At 41.9% G+C, this 18,789-nt stretch overlaps 1 protein-coding gene across 3 annotated transcripts in view; it reads right to left on the reverse strand.

The window, feature by feature from the left end:
• Positions 1-525: 525 nt before the first annotated feature.
• The window catches only part of NDEL1 (nudE neurodevelopment protein 1 like 1), a 45,987-nt gene continuing 27,723 nt past the window's right edge, over positions 526-18,789 (reverse strand). For 2 of the 3 annotated variants that reach the window (XM_065908737.1, XM_065908736.1), the window contains exons 6-9: positions 17,744-17,917; positions 15,118-15,209; positions 8,981-9,132; positions 526-2,553 (exon numbers count right to left, since the gene is read on the reverse strand). In XM_065908737.1, the coding sequence (XP_065764809.1) occupies positions 2,460-2,553; positions 8,981-9,132; positions 15,118-15,209; positions 17,744-17,917 (512 nt within the window). In that variant the 3' untranslated portion in view covers positions 526-2,459. Of the gene's footprint in view, positions 2,554-5,819; positions 5,855-8,980; positions 9,133-15,117; positions 15,210-17,743; positions 17,918-18,789 lie in introns of all 3 variants that reach the window. The other variant, XM_065908738.1, reaches the window with a different exon arrangement.

The following is an 18,789-nucleotide window of genomic DNA, read 5'->3' on the forward strand; positions in this document are numbered from 1 at the left end:
AGTGAGCCAGGCAGCCTACTCCACCATGCCTTCACAGACCTGGCCTGTGCTCTCCTGGACCCAAAGCAAAAGTGGTGACATCAGAGACCACCACACAGGCCCCACTCCCAGCCGCTGCCTGAGTAACAACTGACAGCCATCTGGTGAGATGATCCCAGGAGTCCACAGCTGGGGAGGAACTGAGACATTGCCGGAGAGCCAGGGACAAGGATTCAAGCTCCAGAACTCATCCTCGCTTTAACTAGAGCAGCTCTGTGTGTGTGCTTTAGATGTGGGGCTCCTGCATAGAGACAGAGGTCTGACACCCCTGACCTCATCCAACCCTTCTACGATGGCCGGGAGAGAAGCTGGGAGACTGTTCATTGGTGAGAGGCTTGAAGTTCTCAACTCTCAGCCAGCAGGGCTGGGCAGAGCACACACACACATAAGAGCAAGCATCTCTCATGGGTCAGCTTATGACGAAATCTCCAGGAACAACTCAGAAAAGCTATTCCTGCCGGCGAACTGACAGACAGAAGAAAAAAATTTTAATGTATCCTACACCTCAATGTTTATTCACTTAGAAACTGGAATCACTTAGTTTTCACTTACATATAGTTTAAAAATGACAAAAACTATTCTGTTTATGCTCTTTGCTATAAACAGAGCTCAGAATCTGACACAGTCATACAGACCCCCCGAGTTTACTTGTTCCTCAAATTCCATCAAGGGATGAGGAGAGAAGCCCAGACCCAAGTAACCTCTGATCCCAGAATACCAGCTGTGTGAAAGGCAGCCCAACAAGAGGGCCAGTCTCCTGGACCCACTGCAGTTACTCCAGGACTTAGCAAGTCGTCTCCTTCAAAGTCCAGGCCCTTCCTCCCAGAGGTCCGCACGGGGCTGAGGCCATTCTCAGGCTGCTCCCGGAAATCACAGCTAAGAGCAGAAACCAGAACCCAGAGTCATCCTGAGGAATAAATTAGCCACAAGGACGTATTGTACAACACAAGGAATATAGTCTGTATTCTACAGTAACTATTAATGGAATATAACCTTTAAAAACTGTGAACCACAATACTGTATACCTGAAATTTGAGTAAAATTGGACCATATTTCAATTTAAAAAAAAAGATAAAAAAATTTCAATTTAAAAAAAATGATAAAAATCAGCATGAAGACATCCACTCAACACATTAGACACATCCCAAGGCCAGCAGAATTTTCTATACCCAGTTCCATGGCTGCTGCCCATCCTGTGTCCCGTGTCAGAATGGAAGTGAACTTGGAACCTGGCTTTGCCACTCCGGCTCTTCTCTCGCAGGATGGCAGAAACCCAATAAAGCAACCTCAATCCTTTTATTTTTTTCTGTGAAATTTATTGTTTCCACATTAAAAGATTTTTTCGAAGGGAAGTATTTTTTTTAACCACATGATGACTCTATACAGCTGCCCGGAGTAGGACACCATCGTAAGTCTTTAACATGCCGTATGAGTTCTGAATAAATAAAAGCTACAAAGCCCAAGTTATATACAAATATCTTAGGCAATAATGTTTACAAACCTATGTACAATAAAACAAATGTAAACAGTAAATGCAGCATGAGAGTAATCAAAGGATGCACAGGGAGGACCACTTATGGTCAGTTTGCCCCCTGGAGCTGGCGCCGGCCGGCCCCTGGAATCAGGCCACGCAACCCTTCCTGACACAATGGGACAGGCCCTCTGGAGACCAAACAAAAGCACTCTGAAGATGTTATTTCACTGAAGGACCAGAGAGCTGCCGAGGGGGCAGCCGCCACCCCCTCCCCCAAGTTTGAGGCAGTGGAGGAGGAGACGGCAGGGCCCAGCCCTGAGAGCACCCAGGCCCCAAAGCTCCTGCTATCTCAGCTGGGCCTTTGGCTGCTCGGGGAGGCAAGTCTACGGAATGGTAACTGAGAAAGTAAAACCAGAAGGTGCAGAAAATGCTCCCTAATTCAGTGGACTCTTCGCCAGCCACAGGCTCAACCCAGGGCGGGGAGGGGGACACATGATCATCAGCACTGGAGGCGCTTGGCTGGGAGCTCAGGAGGAGACCACAAGTTGACCTGATTTGGGGAAGAACTTCTAGAAGATCTGCAATGTCCTAAACACAACTAAATCCTATCAGTACAGCAGGGCGGGGCTAGGAGATGCTATGATGAATGGGTACTTCTGCATCCAGTGACCGAGTAATACACGCATGTATCACCTTGTGACCCACAAAAGTGCAATCATGTGAAACCAACGGCACTACGGCGAGAAGAGAAAATAGCCAGTATTGATATCGCGCAGAGTCCTGGGGCCAGACCGGGCCCAGCAGCCGCCACTGCATGCAGTCTGCCCTCTGCCAGCCGTGGGGAGGCAGGCGGAGGGGCACAAGCTGGGCCCAGGCACCGAGGGGTGAGGCGTGGGTGTCCTGGTGCTTGGAGCGGGGCAGGAGCCCCCACCTGGAGGCCGGGCACTCACACACTGAGCGGCAGCATACCCGGTGCTGATGACGGGCGCGAGGAGCCCAGACCAGGAGGAGGAGGAGCCGGGTCAAAGCCGTTTACTGCCCTGCGGGGGTGACCAGAGCAGAGAAGGGGAGGGGAAGAGAAAGAGACTGTCATTTAAAATCACTCGACACACAGCATAATTAATCTGCTCTCTTCAGCTATTCCTCTTCCTGGCCCCAAGGAGAATCCTGATGGCCCAAAGGAGAAAGTGGTGTCGAGCACCCCGCAGCCCCACAGCAATGGGATGACTCTCTTCTTGGCAACCTTATCACACTGGCCATGGTGGCCACAGCCCTGACTCACTTCCCAACAGAGCAGGTTAAATGTCTACCAGTAGGGAACCAGCTAAAAAGGGTACAACCAAACAGTGAAATATTACACGGCCCTTAAAAATACATTTCAGAGTCCTTAACAGCATGAAAAATATTCCGAATGCAATTAATGCTAGGTGTAAAAAGCAGCAGGTTACCAAACTGGATATGCTCAACAATATGAAGAAAAAAATTAACAGCATACATTCTGGGCTATAACCCCTTATATAGCTAGACACTGCTATCCACAGAGCTAAATCTAGAATGTTTGAGGATGCACACACATACACACACACTCACATATATCATAAAAGGAAAATTTAACAGTAGTTACTTTTCTTCCCTCTGAGTTGTAGGTAAATTTTATCTACTACTTTGTACTTTGTTTTCCAAATCTCCTACAATGTACATGAATATCTTAAGGGGGAGAAAAATAACTTTTTTAGATGGTTCAGCAAGCAAGCCAGATGGGGAGGCTTCTCTGCAGGCTCAGGAGACACCAGCCCCGCCCACACAAGTGCCCGCAGCCAGGACCCTGCCCCACCCCCCGGCAGTGCAGCCACAGGAAGGAGTGAGGGAGTGAGTGCAAGGCCTGGAACCCCTCTCAGGAAGCCATTGCAGCCCTTCCGTACTGAAAAACTTCCTAGGGAAATGGGTCTCATTCACAGCCTGGGAGATGTAGCCAACAGCAAGGGGCCGGACTGCCCCACACGTGCCCACCACTGTCCACACAGGTCTACTCATCTGAGGGGCCCAGGGAGTTGAGTATAGACTCATGGACGGAGATTCTCGTAAACAAAACAAAACACAGACACACATTCTCCACGAAGATGACGGTTTCATACACTGTGGAGGTGAGGATAATCTCATGGAGAAACAGGCATGAAAAGAGATTGGACTAATGACCCTTGACTACTCTGAAGAAACTAACCTGAGTGTAGATTTCGAGCTGGAAATCAAGCTTCCCACACAGGCCAAGAGCAATGGGAGGGGCTCTGACAAGAGTTCTCTCTCCCCACCTCAGCAACACACACTCAGAATTTTCTCTTATCTCTTTGGGCTGGGGAGGTCTGATCTCTGAGCTTCATCACATTTGAAATTGAAATCATCCCTCTCCATCCTCCCAAGACTAAATGCCTGTGCCTCTTTTATGAGGACAGAGACTCTACATGCCATTATTGCGCTCGCAGAAGCAGCCATTTGTCTGCCTGGTCCCCGAGCCTGCCTCTCCTAGAACCTCAGGGAGAACTAGGCAGCCCCACAAAGAGCTTCAGCCCTGAACACTGACCATCAGATTTTCCCAGCCCGTCAGAGCACAGCAGCAGGCAGGGCTAGAGACAACCCCCAGAACTTGGCAGAAGGAAGCATTGCTGGGTGTCGAGAAGAACCTGACCTCTCTGTTCCACAGGGCAGGCAAAAGCAACAAATTTGAGGATGGCTCCACATGTAGATTTAGAACTGAGATTTCTGCATTTTCAAGTGCAATGGACCTTTAAGGAATGTCAAGTTCATCCCCACTGTTATACTGCCAAGGAAATAAAAGCAGAAGGTCCACTGTTCACCAAGTTCACCCCATGAGCCTGTCACTGGGGACCTGGGCCCACAACCTGCCTCCACATACCCAGTCCAGCATCCTTTCCCAGCCTCCTCCCACCCAAGGACGTCTGAGAAGCTCCAAGAGCAACCAACTTGGTGCTCCCTATGCAGGTCAGCTCTAATTGGAAAAATATACATATCCAAAATATGAAAAGAAACCAAGAAACTAAGTAAGTAGCTTCTCTGTGTGGCTGGAAGTATTCTGACTTTGAAAGTTGGATGGAAGAGAGAACAACAATCCAGCAGGGTCCTCCCTAGGACCTCTCTGCATCAAGAAGTAGTAAGTAAAAGACCGGAAGGAAGCTGAACTCAAAGGGAGAATTCTCAGTCTGAAGTCCCTTGAGGGAAGTGCAAAGTATGCAATGAGGAAAGGTTTCTGAGAGAAGAAACACCTCCATACTCACCACATTTGGTCTCAGGGAGCAGCAAAAAAGCCGAAGGGAAATGTCCCAGTGGACAACATAAGACCGAAAGAGAAAGAACGGCCAAGGATGGAGATACAGATCTGGGAATGATCTACGTAAAAAGAGTTCCAGAAGCTATGAAATTTCATGATCTTACCACAAGTTGAAGAGTTTAAGACTCTAGTTTAAGAGTCTGAAAAATAGAAAATCCAGCTAGGACAAGGAATGAAGGTCAGATGTAAATGGCAACAAAAGAACTGAAAGAAGGGTTTAGTAGCTAGTTGGGAGGACAATAAAATTAACACAATATAGATAAAGCCCGGGGACTAAATCTGCCAGAGCAAGGACAGTTCACCTGAGAGGGCAGGAAAGACAAGGAGCAGAGGAGCTACAGCTAGTTCAGGAGAGCAGACAGGCACACTCCAGACCCGTCCATCCAGTTAGGAGAAATGGAAGCCCAGCGCAGCTCCAGTCCTCAGCCCAGGCTCTGCAGACTGAAACATACGTTCCTCAAAAGGAAGGCAAATTTTACACACGTGTCTCCAGCTACCACTCCACTGTCCTGGGGAACATAAGCATGAGCACAGAGGAGAGGCCCCACACAGCAAGAATCCACTATCACCAGTGCTGAGAAAACAGAAGACACGGGGTAACAGGAAGCACCCCAGGCCCATGGAGGCAGTCAAATGTGGTCCCAGAGCCTGGCAGTGACCCTGACCCCCACCCCAGACTGCTGGCATCCTCTCTACAGCACCCTGTACAGGAGTACATCAGCCCATTGACAACCGCCCCAAGACCACTACCATTCACTTGTTTTTGTTTGCACAGCTGAACTAATAATAATCTACACAGTCAAACCAAACAAGAACTTGAACGTTCGCTCACTCATGGGCTGGAAGCTGGTTAAAGCAGAGTCAGCACCATGCAGTTAGTAAACCCGGTCTGTTAATGTGTATGCATCTTCCACCACACACCATGATTAAGAATGAAAGAGCACAGCAAAGAAATTCAGTTACCCATGAACAACGTGGGAAATATGACTTTTTCTTGCCTAATAAAAGAAGGAAAAAACATTAAATAGTAATACAATACTATTTTCACATTATGCCCTAAAATTAGTCTACGCTTGCCTACACACAGCCTGAAAGAAATCATGCTAGCTTACAAAATTAGGGCATAAGAAACGAAATAAAATCTACGGAGGAAAATGAACATTTTGGGGGAACTCAAGTAGCTGTGCTACCTGTGAACTAGTGTCTTTATGGATGAGTGATGTGAACAGCTGGTACAGGTTGGAAGAAGCAGAGCAACACAGGGAGAAACAGGCCCAGCGACCCACATTTTAGGAACTGGTGACATGAACACAGACTAGACAAAATCCTGACTCCAAGAAGCCCTCCACTAAGCAGAACTTACACAATATTTTCAGAACCCATAAAGCAATATATAACAAGGCGGCTTTATGTTTATGTGGTCAAGACTCACCCATCTGAGGATTCTGTGGGAGGCAGGAGGGCACAGTGTATACACGTACACTCATATACTTGCACACTCATGCAAACCAACTCTCCCAAACAATGCTTCTGTGGGCTCCTAGGAGCGTCAGGAAAACTACAGTTAACAGTGCCACAGACTCCTTAGGAGTGAAAGGCATGCCAGGCAACTTCCGGAGCCAAAGGCTTTTCCTCCAATGGAAGCTTCTTCTCAAGTTGAAACTACAAGCTACGCTTTTACCAGAACTGGCACTTTTTCTTTCAACCAGTCAGATGCAATAATGGAGCTGGGAGTGGGGATATTTACCCCTTCCTTTTGCAACAGGTATAAGCCATCATGGTTATTATCTAGTCGCTAGGTCAGCAGGAAGGAAGGCCAGAGGTAAAAAGCCAGGCCAGCCAAAAGGAAGCCAGAATCAAAGCAAAGCATCAAGGAAGTAAGAACACTGCAAAAACCCACCCAAGAGTTATCCTCAGGAAGACGGCAACTAGATACACACAACTCGGGCAACAACAGGTTCATATTTGAGTGTGCGTGTGCCATCTGTTTACCATACAAACTCAACATTTAAGAAAAGGCCAGTCCACAAAAAATATTTACTCTTAATAGAAAGAATAAAATTAAAACTCTGTACTATTTAATCAGGTCCTCCACAATCCTAATCATCACCTGTAACTATTTCTATGAAGAAGCATATTTCCAGGTTCAGTTCAAGACATAAAGCCTATCCTACACCTAGGATCTCCTCAGGGGACAGGGGCTCTGTCACAGTGCCCAGGGCCCTCCTGGTTTCAGGTGACCCTGAATCCTCTGCCATCTGCCTAGACAGGGTTCCTCTCTGCGCAATTGCTGCCCTGGTAAGAAGACAGAATGGTGAGCCTGAACTGATGATATTATGCCTCCTTCGTCATGACTGTTCTAAGGACTATTTTTTTGCAAAGGCATCTGCCGGACCAATCTATTTACAGTTTTGCCTGTTCTCACATCACAAGGGACCCAAGGCCCATTAAGAAATATTTCTGACAGACGAATAACTGACAGACGAAGTAGTTATAAGCTCCAGGAAAAACCATTAGGCACTATTTCCAACACTCATGAGGACTTCCTTAAGCTTTCCCTGTATTGTTCTGGGGAAATGCCACCTCTAATGTAAATATATCTACCTTCTAATTTCACACTTACCATTATAGTATAAAAATGGCACTCCTCAAGGTTGCCTGAAACTTCTAAACCTAAGGAATATTAATTTTATTCCTACCACTACTGGGGAGCCCCAATGGTTAAAATAAAGTTCTGATTTATATATGTGTTGACATTATAGAATGGGCTTTTAATGAAATGTGTGTAAAGAAAGCCCTGATTTATATATTGAGAATGTGCTCCCTAATGAAATACACATACTTTGAGGTAGAATTCTTGAGGGAGAGAGAGAGACCAGAATACTCCACTTCACAAGGATGAACAACAAAAAGCTTTTTAGAGTGGACTACTTATCAAATCAGGTCCTCCACTGGGGGAGAATGGACCTCTGTATATGTTTGGTGCAGTCCCTTTGCTGTCCACCTAAAACTATCACAACATTGTTAATCGGCTATAGTCCAATATAAAATAAACTTTAAAAAAAATCAGGTTCTCTACAAATGTACCATTGTCACTGAGGAAAGCAGAAAATATAAGTTCCTTTAAGAAACTATGAAGATTTCTATATTGCTTTCACAGAACAAGGACCTGTGGCCCCTCTAACTCAAAGCAAAGACAGACCACTGGTGCCTCAGCTGCTAATTCCACTGTCAGCCACCTTAAGTCACAAGGTCAACATTCAAGACCACAGGCTCTAACCAGTTACCTAGACTAAGGCACACCCATACAACAGTATAACCATGCAGTGTTTTGTGGGTTTGTTTTTTTTCCCTTTAATTGTAGTAGAACAACATGTACTGACACAGAAAGCTACTGGCAGTATCAGTCACCACAGGCATGCTGCGAGCAGTATTTAAGGTATCTCGTAAGTTTTTAAAAGCAGAGCAGATGCAAAAGATGATTTTACGTGCTTAACTATATAGATGAATGCATGAATAACTGTAAAGATGCGAAAATAGTGTGAAAACAGATGACATATATTTTTACTTTATATATTCTGCACCAAAAATTTTTTTGTATTAATAATGTATTGCTGCTTTAATCTTATGACAACTTTTTAATTCTCAATTCCCCAAAAAATATCTTCACATCCTACAAAACTTTTTATGTCCTAAACTGTACTTGGATCCAGTGGTCTTATATTTTTCTAAAATCCTCAGACAGAAGGTTTGTTGAAGAGTTCACACATAACGTGATCACCGTGTTCTCTTCTACTCTTAGCAAATATTTGCCAAGAGTCTACCATTCTGCAATCACCTTGAGCAAACACAAGGACCATATCACATTCATCTTTAATCCGTGGCTGCCTTTCAAGAGTCTGCTTCCCAGGATAGAAGCTTCAGAGTCAGGGTTCCCAGGGCAACAGACTCCATGGGGACTAGAAGACAATAACAGACTTCACATCCCCTAAGATCTGAATGATAACACTTCATTCAGGTAGATTTATCAAACTGAGTTTATCTTTTCAAAGTTCAATAAACTAACTTAATAATACGCAACTTCACTAACCCAAAAATTAACATTTAGAGTTTCCAAAACTTACCCTTTGTCGAAGAAAGACGTGTGCCCTGATCGAGAGAACTTCGTGCCATTGCTATTCATCACCCCACAGTTAACATTCCCTGAAATATAGGATTTTCGTGATGCTTGGTCCTTTGCAAAATTCCTGCAAGCTGCTAATTTGGATTCTAAAGCCTAAAAAGGAAGAAGGAATGATTAGGTTGTCAAAATAGTAGCGGTACATAAAAATCTGCATTTCAAACCATTTCTATTTCAAGACTCAAACTTTATTCTCACAGTTGGTAATGGTGGCTATTTAAGCCATTATCAATCACCTTTCTAGTAGGAAGAGGGGATATTCACACTGGCTCCCTTTCTAATGAACTCAGAATATTTATCCCTCTTGGTATTATTGAGGGATAAAGATATAATCCTCACCTTACAACTAAGAGAAACGTGGCACAGTAGACAGAGATGGATCCCAGGTCCCTTGGCCCTAATCCACTCTTCTTCCCTCTGACCTCTGGACTGTTAATTGGCTGGTTGGGTGTGTGCATAATGTTTGTGCATATGTTTTGGAAGCAAGCATTACAAAAAATACAAAAACATCAATTGAGAACTTTTTTAAGTAGCCAATTCTCTCTTTAGGGCTTCATGTTAATTTCCAGTTTATCAGAATGGGTAAGTGCATTTACAATGCCTCATGTGAAGCTAAATTCTATTCTGCTTCTGAGAGCACACTGTAAAACATCTACACCCTCTGCCTATAATTAAATAATTCATTTGAAAATGACACCAGCCCTTTAGCATTTACCTCTAAACTGAGTGCCTGCTTAGCACCTGTCACCACAACACCTGGCCAGTGCCAACCTCTACAAGCCGACACATGACATGAAGAGAACTTTCTCATCAATTTCCATCACACACAAGTATCACCAACTCCCCCTTCCCACAAACACTTTGCCAAATCAAACCCCTCTCCTTGCAAAAAAAGAGAGAGAGAGAGAAGGAAGGGGATTATAATCCACGAGGGGAAAAAAAAGGGCAAAAAACATTCCAATCCTATTATCCTTGACACTAAGGGATTTTGGAATGCACTGGTAAACTAAATTCGCAGCTAACATATTTCATTCTGAGAACCCTCCTCCCATAATTTCAAAAAAAGCTATTAAGAAACAGCAACAAAAACAGACTGAAACTTCCATCTCTTCTCCTTTCCTAAAACAATAGCATCATGACTCAGTAAAATAACAACAAAAGAAGGAAAAGAGGTTGGATAAGCTCTAAATAAGCATTTTTTCGGCATCTTATTAAACAGACACATACAGTAAAAATTGAGAGCCATTAATTTCCGATATTCAAAACATTCATTCAGATATTAAGTGAGTCCCTGGTTGTCTAGTGGTTAGGATTCGGCACTCTCAGATATTAAGTGAGGATCTATCATATAATAGGTACAAGTTGTATCCCAGGCATCAGTGAGACAACCTAATACAAGTACTGGGTCAGGTACTCAAAAACAATGGCCTAGAAATCAGATTTAAGACAATATCCACACCAAGCAGGAGATGAAGTCATGGCTGTGAAGGAGATAATCAGAAAATTAAGGTCAGAACTCTGAGTGAAGTCCATACTGAAAGGGCAGGCAGATGAAGACCCAACAAGATGACAAAGAGGCATGGGCAGGAAGATGCGAGGCACACACGACACAGCATCAGAAGAGCAGAGGAGAGAAGGCGTTTCAAAGAAAGTCAGTGTCGAACGTCTCAAGTAAAACGAGGACAGAGCAGCCTTCTCTGGATTTGACGGCACTGAGATCATCAATGAGCAATGTGAGTAGAGTGAGCAGGAAACAAGAGTCCAGATGAGGCTAGCTGGGGAGCCAGTTTGCTATCACAAATACTAACAATTTATGGAGACGAGCTTTCAAGAGCTTGGCTGGAAAGGAAAGAGACAACCTGAAAGTTAAAGAGAGACACAGGGTAGAAGGAAAGAATAGCTGCTTTTATTTTTGCTTTTAAGGTTAAAAAACTGTGTAATGCGTAATATATAAATGTTAGATATACACACTTTATATCTAACATTTATATATTATGCATTCAGTTCAGTTCACTTCAGTCACTCAGTCGTGTCCGACTCTTTTCGACCCCATGAACTGCAGCACGCCAGGCCTCCCTGTCCATCACCAATTCCCGGAGTTTACTCAAACTCATGTCCATTGAGTCGGTGACGCCATCCCACCATCTCATCCTCTGTCGTCCCCTTCTCCCACCTTCAATATTTCCCAGCATCGGGGTCTTTTTCAATGAGTCAGTTCTTTGCATCAGGTGGCCAAAGTATTGGAGCTTCAGACTCAGCCATCAGTCCTTCCAATGAATATTCATTCAGGACTGATTTCCTTTAGGATGGACTGGCTGGATCTCCTTGCAGTTCAAGGGAACCTCAAGAGTGTTCTCCAACACCACAGTTCAAAAGCATCAATTCTTCTGTGCTCAGCTTTCTTTATAGTCCAACTCTCACATCCATACATGACTACTGGAAAAACCATAGTCTTGACTAGACGGACCTTTGTTGACAAAGTAATCTCTCTGCTTTTTACTATGCTATCTAGGTTGGCCATAACTTTCCTTCTAAGTAGTAAGCATCTTTTACTTTCATGGCTGCAGTCACCATCTGCACTGATTTTGGAGCCCCCCAAAAAAGTCAATCACTGTTTCCAGCCAGCTTTTTCACTCTCCTCTTTCACTTTCATCAAGAGACTCTTTAGTTCTTCTTCACTTTCTGCATATCTGAGGTTACTGATACTTCTCCTGGCAATTTTGATTCCAGCTTGTGCTTCATCCAGCACATATCATGCATTACACAGAGGAAACAAAGATCAAAGTGCCAACATCCACTGGATCACAGAAAAAGCAAGAGAGTTCCAGAAAAACATCTACTGCTTTATTGACTACACCAAAGCCTTTGACTGTGTGAATCACAACAAACTGTGAAGAATTCTTAAAGAGATGGGAATACCAGATCACCTTACCTACCTCCTGAGAAATCTGTATGCAGGTCAAGAAGTAACAGAACCAGACATGGAACAGCAGACTGGTTCCAAATTGGGAAAGAACTACATCAAGGCTGTATATTGTCACCCTGTTTATTTAACTTGTATGCAGGGTACATCATGCGAAATGCCGGGCGGGATGAAGCACAAGCTGGAATCATCATTGTTGGGAGAAATATCAATAACCTCAGATACCCAGATGACAACACCCTTATGGCAGAAAGCGAAGGGGAACTAAAGAGCCTCTTGATGAAAGTGAAAGAGGAGAGTGAAAAAGCTGACTTAAAACTCAACATTTAAAAAACTAAGATCATGGCATCTGGGCCCATCACTTCATGGCAAATAGATAGGGAAACAGTGGAAACAATGACAGGTGAAGCTCCAATACTTTGGCCACATGATGCAAAGAACTGATTCACTGGAAAAGACCCGGACACTGGGAAAGATTGAAGGCAGGAGAAGGGGACGACAGAGGATGAGATGGCTGGATGGCATCACCAACTCAATGAACATGAGTTTGAGCAAGCTCCGGGAGTTGGTGATGGACAGGGAAGCCTGGCATGCTGCAGTCCATGTAGTTGCAAAGAGTTGGACACCGCAGAGGAACTGAACTGATATATATATATATATATATATATATATATATAACATAATATGGTATACATAAATACTGCATATAAATATCAAAACATATAGTAAAAGGCTGAAGATAAAGGAGATATAAAGATGACAAGGCAATGAGTTGCAAAGCACAGAGGGACAAAATTAGCCATAAGCAGGAATGTGATACCTTCACCGAGACAAAAAGGAAGAACACAGGTAATAAGAGGAGAATACTAAAAGAAGGGAAGTGAAGAAAACAAAGCGTAAATAGATAGCCTTGATTTCTCAGTGGAGGAGGATGTCAGAGGGGGACAGGGCTTCCAGGTGAAGTCAGTGGCAAAATAGGGCAAAGAAATAGGAGATGAAACAGTCATAAAAGTACACAGGGGCTGGTGGAGAATGGCAGAAATTCTAATGACACCTTAAAAGACAAACTGTCTGCTGAATGGGTAAATAACACCAGGACTCCGAGTTCAACTTTAATGCACCACTTATGAATAAATTACTTAAGGTATTAAAGCAAAACAGAGAACAAAAGAAAGATGACAACAGAGATCCAGGAATAAATAGCCAGAACTAACCTACAAGTATAATGAAGAGAAATTCGAGGATGACAGCGTGCTGCCACCCTAGAAGCACATCAGAGCACTCAGCAAACAGTGTGAATAAGCCGGAAGATACAACACACAGCAAAGGAAGGGTGTGTTTCTTCTCTCCACAGTGAGAGGGAAAAAAAGTAATCAGAAATGCTAAGAACCATGAAGAAAACTATCCATTGATACACAAGTTATATATGGATACAAAGGCTGAGTGCAAGTTTTAAAAATAAAAATGGTTTAATCTGTTGAAATGACAGGATTCCAAGAGCTTTTTTCTTTTTATTTTATTGTGATTTGGTAAAAATTGTTTTGCAGTGAAAATAATAAAAAGATGGCCAATTTTAAAAAATGTTAAAAAGGCATACATGTCAGCTATGACACACAGGAAAAAATCTATTAATAATATGCTTCTGAGTAAAATAACAGGTAAAGAACAAAACGCCTGAAACATCTGTTGAGTACTGTAAGTAAAATGTCCCGAGAGCCTAGCTCCTCCTCTATGATTCTGCAGGAAATAACACACAGGTGGGCATAATATTGTAGGTGCTGTTGACTAATTTTCAGCACTACTAGTAGGAGAGTTCAAGAAGGGACAGACTTTAAATAAAGTTAGAAAAATAACCAAGAAAAATTTAAAAATTAGAAGTTAAATTCATCTTTTTTCTTAAAGTTGATAAGACACTGAAAAGCAAGCATACTATTTCACTATGGGTTCTACTATTAGTTCTAAAAAGCACTACTATTTCATTATAGGTTATAACAAATAGGTTAAACTATTACAACACAATTTTTACAACAAACAGGTTTAAAAAAAAAGGTTACGGTAGGAGTGCAAGAAGATTATTCTATGTGCTATATGAATGATGTGTGCACATGACTTGTTACAGCAACTTTAAAATGCAAAGTTATTGATGGTCAGAAAATAATTTTACGAGCCAGAAAAGGTAAACATAGCATCTCATATCCTGGCCTCCCATTTCTTTATATAAAGTAGAATGTAATTTCTGCTTTCTTTGAAGCTACACACACACACACACAAATAAGTGAAAGGGTAGTGGAGAATGGGAAGTTTCAGGAGTAGATTATTGATCACAGAAATAAGTCACTGAGGGAACCAGGAAACTGACTAATGCTAGAAATTCTAACTTTATAGTGGCTTAAAAATCTACCAGGTTACATAAATGTTTCCAATGATCTTGATGCAGGAAAGAAGTCCAGTTGCTCAACTAATCCAACCTGCAGGTCTCCCCTATGACCAGAGAGACCAGGAGTTCACAGTGACAGAGAAAGTGACCCATGGATCATAGGTAAGTAGGAACCAAGTGAAAGCAAGAGATGACTTTAAAAAAAAAAAAATTACAACAAAGTACTACTCTCAATAAGGTCAGAGTAGATATTATACAATGTAAAAAACTAAGTAGAAATCCAAGTTTAATATTCCAAAAGCCGAAATGCTCTGGAACACAACGTGAGAGCCAAGGAGATGGGACTGGAATGGAGATGGCCAGGCAGCAGGGAGGTGGTGACCAAGAGCAGGAAAGTCATGCCATGAGCCAAGGCAAGAGTCCTCTGAAGAGAAAGCTGGGCGATGACCAGGAGGACAGCAGGCAAAGCACAGAACAGGATTAGAGGGAGGGATAAGACATACAGCAGGCCTTCAGAGAACGCAGGAGGAGTCAATGCTTTAGAGACAGCCAGGGCGAGCATGACGAAGGCCCAGCAGGGACTTGGGAGTTCAATAAAGCAACCTTCTGCAGAGGCACTGGAAAGGCTGAGCAGAGGTGTTTATCTGAACCAGTCTCAGGTAGTCAATGGATGCTCTTGCTTCTAAGCTTAATAGCCTTTACCTCACCCTCACTTCAAGGTAAGAAACAATTCAGTACCTTGGCAGCTGAAACACCTAGTGATAAATAACGAAATGCTTACCCCTACTTTCCGTAAGAGATCCCCCACGATGTTCAGTGCTGATATCCTAGCTGAAGGAGTCAGTGGACTGGTACCAAAACCGTTTGGTATAGCTAGAGAAAGGTCAAAGGCAAGTGATTACTCTGGCCACTTCCTTTACATTTGGGTTTATTTCAGTTTACAAAGTAGAATACACAATGAAAAATCAATATAATATTCTATAACTGTGGATATAGTATAAAGTGGAGATACCACAAATACATTTAACCATTTTCCAAAGGATATTTAAGTTACATCCAATTTTTCATTATTATAAACAATGCTAAATGGACATATAACCTTAAAATATCTAGACAAGCATTTCTGGAGAAAAGGTTCCTAAAAATAGAACTGCTGAGTCAGAGGATATGCCCAAATTTTCACCTTAATATCCTACTAAAATGCTCTCTAGGTTGTGTCAATATTAGCAGTCCGTATGGTAGTGCTCTCAATAATATTAGACATCTTTTTTCTTTGTGCCCAACTTGACAGTCACTTTAACTTTTGTCTCCTTAATCCAAGAGTCATTTAAATCTCTTTTTGTGGAAGTCATCTGTTTATCTTCTGCACTTTTTCCTGCTGGGTTGTCTTTTTTTTAATCAACCTGCAAGAGCACTTGTACCCTTGTATGGTATAGTTATACAGATATTCATCCTTTCTCTCATACATGTTATATTTCCCAATGTGACATTTATTTATTTTTGGCCATGCCATGCAGTATATGAAACTTCCCCGACCAGAGATTTAAACCTGTGCTTCTGCAGTGGAAGCACAGAGTCTCAGTCACTGGACCGCCACGGGAAGTCCCAAAAGTCACAACTTTGTCTAACCACTCTCCTCCCTGCATCCTGAGTAATACATGGCACATAACAGGTGCCCAATGTGATGCAAAGTGCTATACTTTCCTTGGCAGGGATTTCTGGATCTTGTTCTTCCTATTCTACTCGAATTTTACATTTTCAGTATTATTAAATCTGTACTTTTATGGAAAGTTGTTTTAAATGGTTTTCAGAAACAGGCATTTTATCAATAAAATGCAATTACAGCCAAACCACTTCATAGAGATCAGCTCTTCAATCTTGCCACTGATTTCTCTAAACTTTGACTTCTCACTGTCTGTGTGCCAACTTCCTTGCAATGAAACAGCAACTTTTAGGCCAGCGAAAGTTCATGCCATTAGTTCCAATCTAAAAATGTGTCTCTCTGGACAAATATTCTTGTCTTAGGCTTGACATATCTTCCTTCTGGGCCAGAGCAAGCTCTGTGTCCTACTGACACCCCCCTTGAGGCTTCAGATAATTCCAATTAGGGCTTAGATGAAGAATTTTCAGAACTTATCTGCATAGTTTTAATTAGTAACATTAAAAAAAACAGATCTTAAATGCTAATTCTCATATGCCACTAATTCTAAGGTCCTCAAGTATACAAGCAGCCATTCTGAAAAATGACAGCTTCTGATGCCTGCTGTATATAATGCCTATATACTGCCTACTCTGTATTCTTAGCAGCAAACTCAGCACATACTGCTACAATCAGCAACACAACTACACAGAACTTTTACATACCTTACCTCACCTCACCCTCATAAAAAGACAAAAAAGGGTGAATTATCTATTTAAGGGCTTCTGAGCACCTGAAGTAAGGCCAACACAATTAGAAACTCAATTTAAAATTTTAAATAGTCACATTTGAGTGGCTATGGGTAGCACAAATATGGAGATATGGAGGGCTAACTGTACTACCTGAAATTACTTCGTATCACTCTGAAAGATAAAATCCTGTATTTAAAAAAAGGGTAAGAAGAAAGTACAGGGGAGTGGAAGTAGCTGAAATATGATCTGCAAGCTGCAAAAACTAAATAAATCTCAGTAAGAGTTTCAGGGTTCCATTCTTAACATTCTATCTAGTGACTACTTAAACGTTTTTCTGCTTATCTGGATTTTAAAAAACACCTTGACTGATGGCAAAAGAAATATTTTTTATGCACTATTCACCTATGAATATGGCAGCTACTGAGGCATGTCATAGAACGGGCATGTCCATCCAAGCCAACTTAGATGAGCTTGAATGGTAACTCAGTGAGTCTCTGTACTTTCCATGTATAAAGACTTCTAGTCTCCCATGATATGTTCAGTGGCAGGGGCCAGAAATAAAACTGCATTTAAATATGATCCCAAAATTTGTAACAAAGTGGCATGGACACAAAAAAGTACACACAACAGAAAAAAAATTCAGTGTTAATAATAATTGACTTTATGCACTAAGATTGCAGATGAATTTTATTTTCTTTTTCTCTTGTTTATATTTTTATATTTTTCTACATGAACATGTGCTACTGCTATAATCAAAACAAATTTCCTTAAGATCTTCAACTTTTTAAAATTTCAATTTATTAAGCTGTTCTTGTCTTAAATGTAGCTCTCACTTCACTGTTTCCTACATATGAGTATGTGGTCTAGGGAAAAAATTCCTGCTGTTTCACACAGAGCTAGACTAAACCAACCTTTAAACTAAAAAGACTGCACAAACCTTAGCAACCCCTGCTTCATCAGCAAAGACTCTTAGTTGATAATCAGCCATAGGTTCAGAAAGAAAAGACATTACAAACCTTTCGGTGAAGGAAAACTGTTCTCCGTTCCTTTGCCAACAGGGGTAGCTGGCAAAGAAAGTGAAGCTTGGACGGCAGAATCCATCTTTTCGCAATCCAGCGTTGGAGAACTGGGAGCTGACTTTCTAGTTACTTCCTGTTGTCTTTCCCGAACAGCTAGTTCTTGCCTTAAATCTGTAAAATGTTGCAAAGGTAGCAATATTCACTAGAGGGAGCAAATACAGCAAGGAAAGTTACATCTGAGATGCCATAAAGACATTTTTCCTAAATTACTTCTCAAAAATGATTTTCATATTTAATAATTTTTACTTCCAAGGAAATAAAAATGACAACCCTACTGTCTAAATGGTCATTTAGAATTTAAAAATGCGATAAATGTAACAATTTTTCTGTCTTTATGCAAAAATAAGGCAGAGTCCAAAGCAGAACTCACAAGTGAACAGATATGACACAAATACAAATATTCTTAATCAACTTATTTGTATTTATTTTGAAATGATGATGTAGTTTGGGGATTATTACAAGATCAGTGAAGAACAATTTTGTCATTTTTAATGGGTTAACATTCTTTTACTCATTTTCCTCTGAAATATTTTATTTTAGAAAGGAAGTAGTCAAAATAGTTGCAACTGCTTTCTGGTTTTCAAATACTGAATTTTTAACCCAAAATTAATGTTCTCTTTTCCTGTAATGCAACTAACCAATAGCAAGAATACTTCGTAACTGTATGATTCCACGTATATAATGCATCTAAAATGTAGCAGCTCTCCCTTATCTGAGGAGGGTGTGTGCCAAGATCCCCAGTGGATGATTCATTGAACGAAACAGCAAAAAACATCACCCTGTTAATCAGAATGGTGCACAATTTAAAAGTTATGTATTGTTTATTTCTGGAATTTCCCACTTAATATTTGCAGACTGCAGTTGACCATGGGTTACTGAAACCGTGGAAAGCAAAACCACAGACAAGGGGGGGACTACTGTAGTTGCACGTAACAACAGAAAGTAGAACTGCAGTTGTCAGGGATGGGGAAGGGAGAAATGGG

This window comes from Muntiacus reevesi, chromosome 18 (assembly GCF_963930625.1).
Source record: "Muntiacus reevesi chromosome 18, mMunRee1.1, whole genome shotgun sequence".
NCBI lineage: Eukaryota > Metazoa > Chordata > Mammalia > Artiodactyla > Cervidae > Muntiacus > Muntiacus reevesi.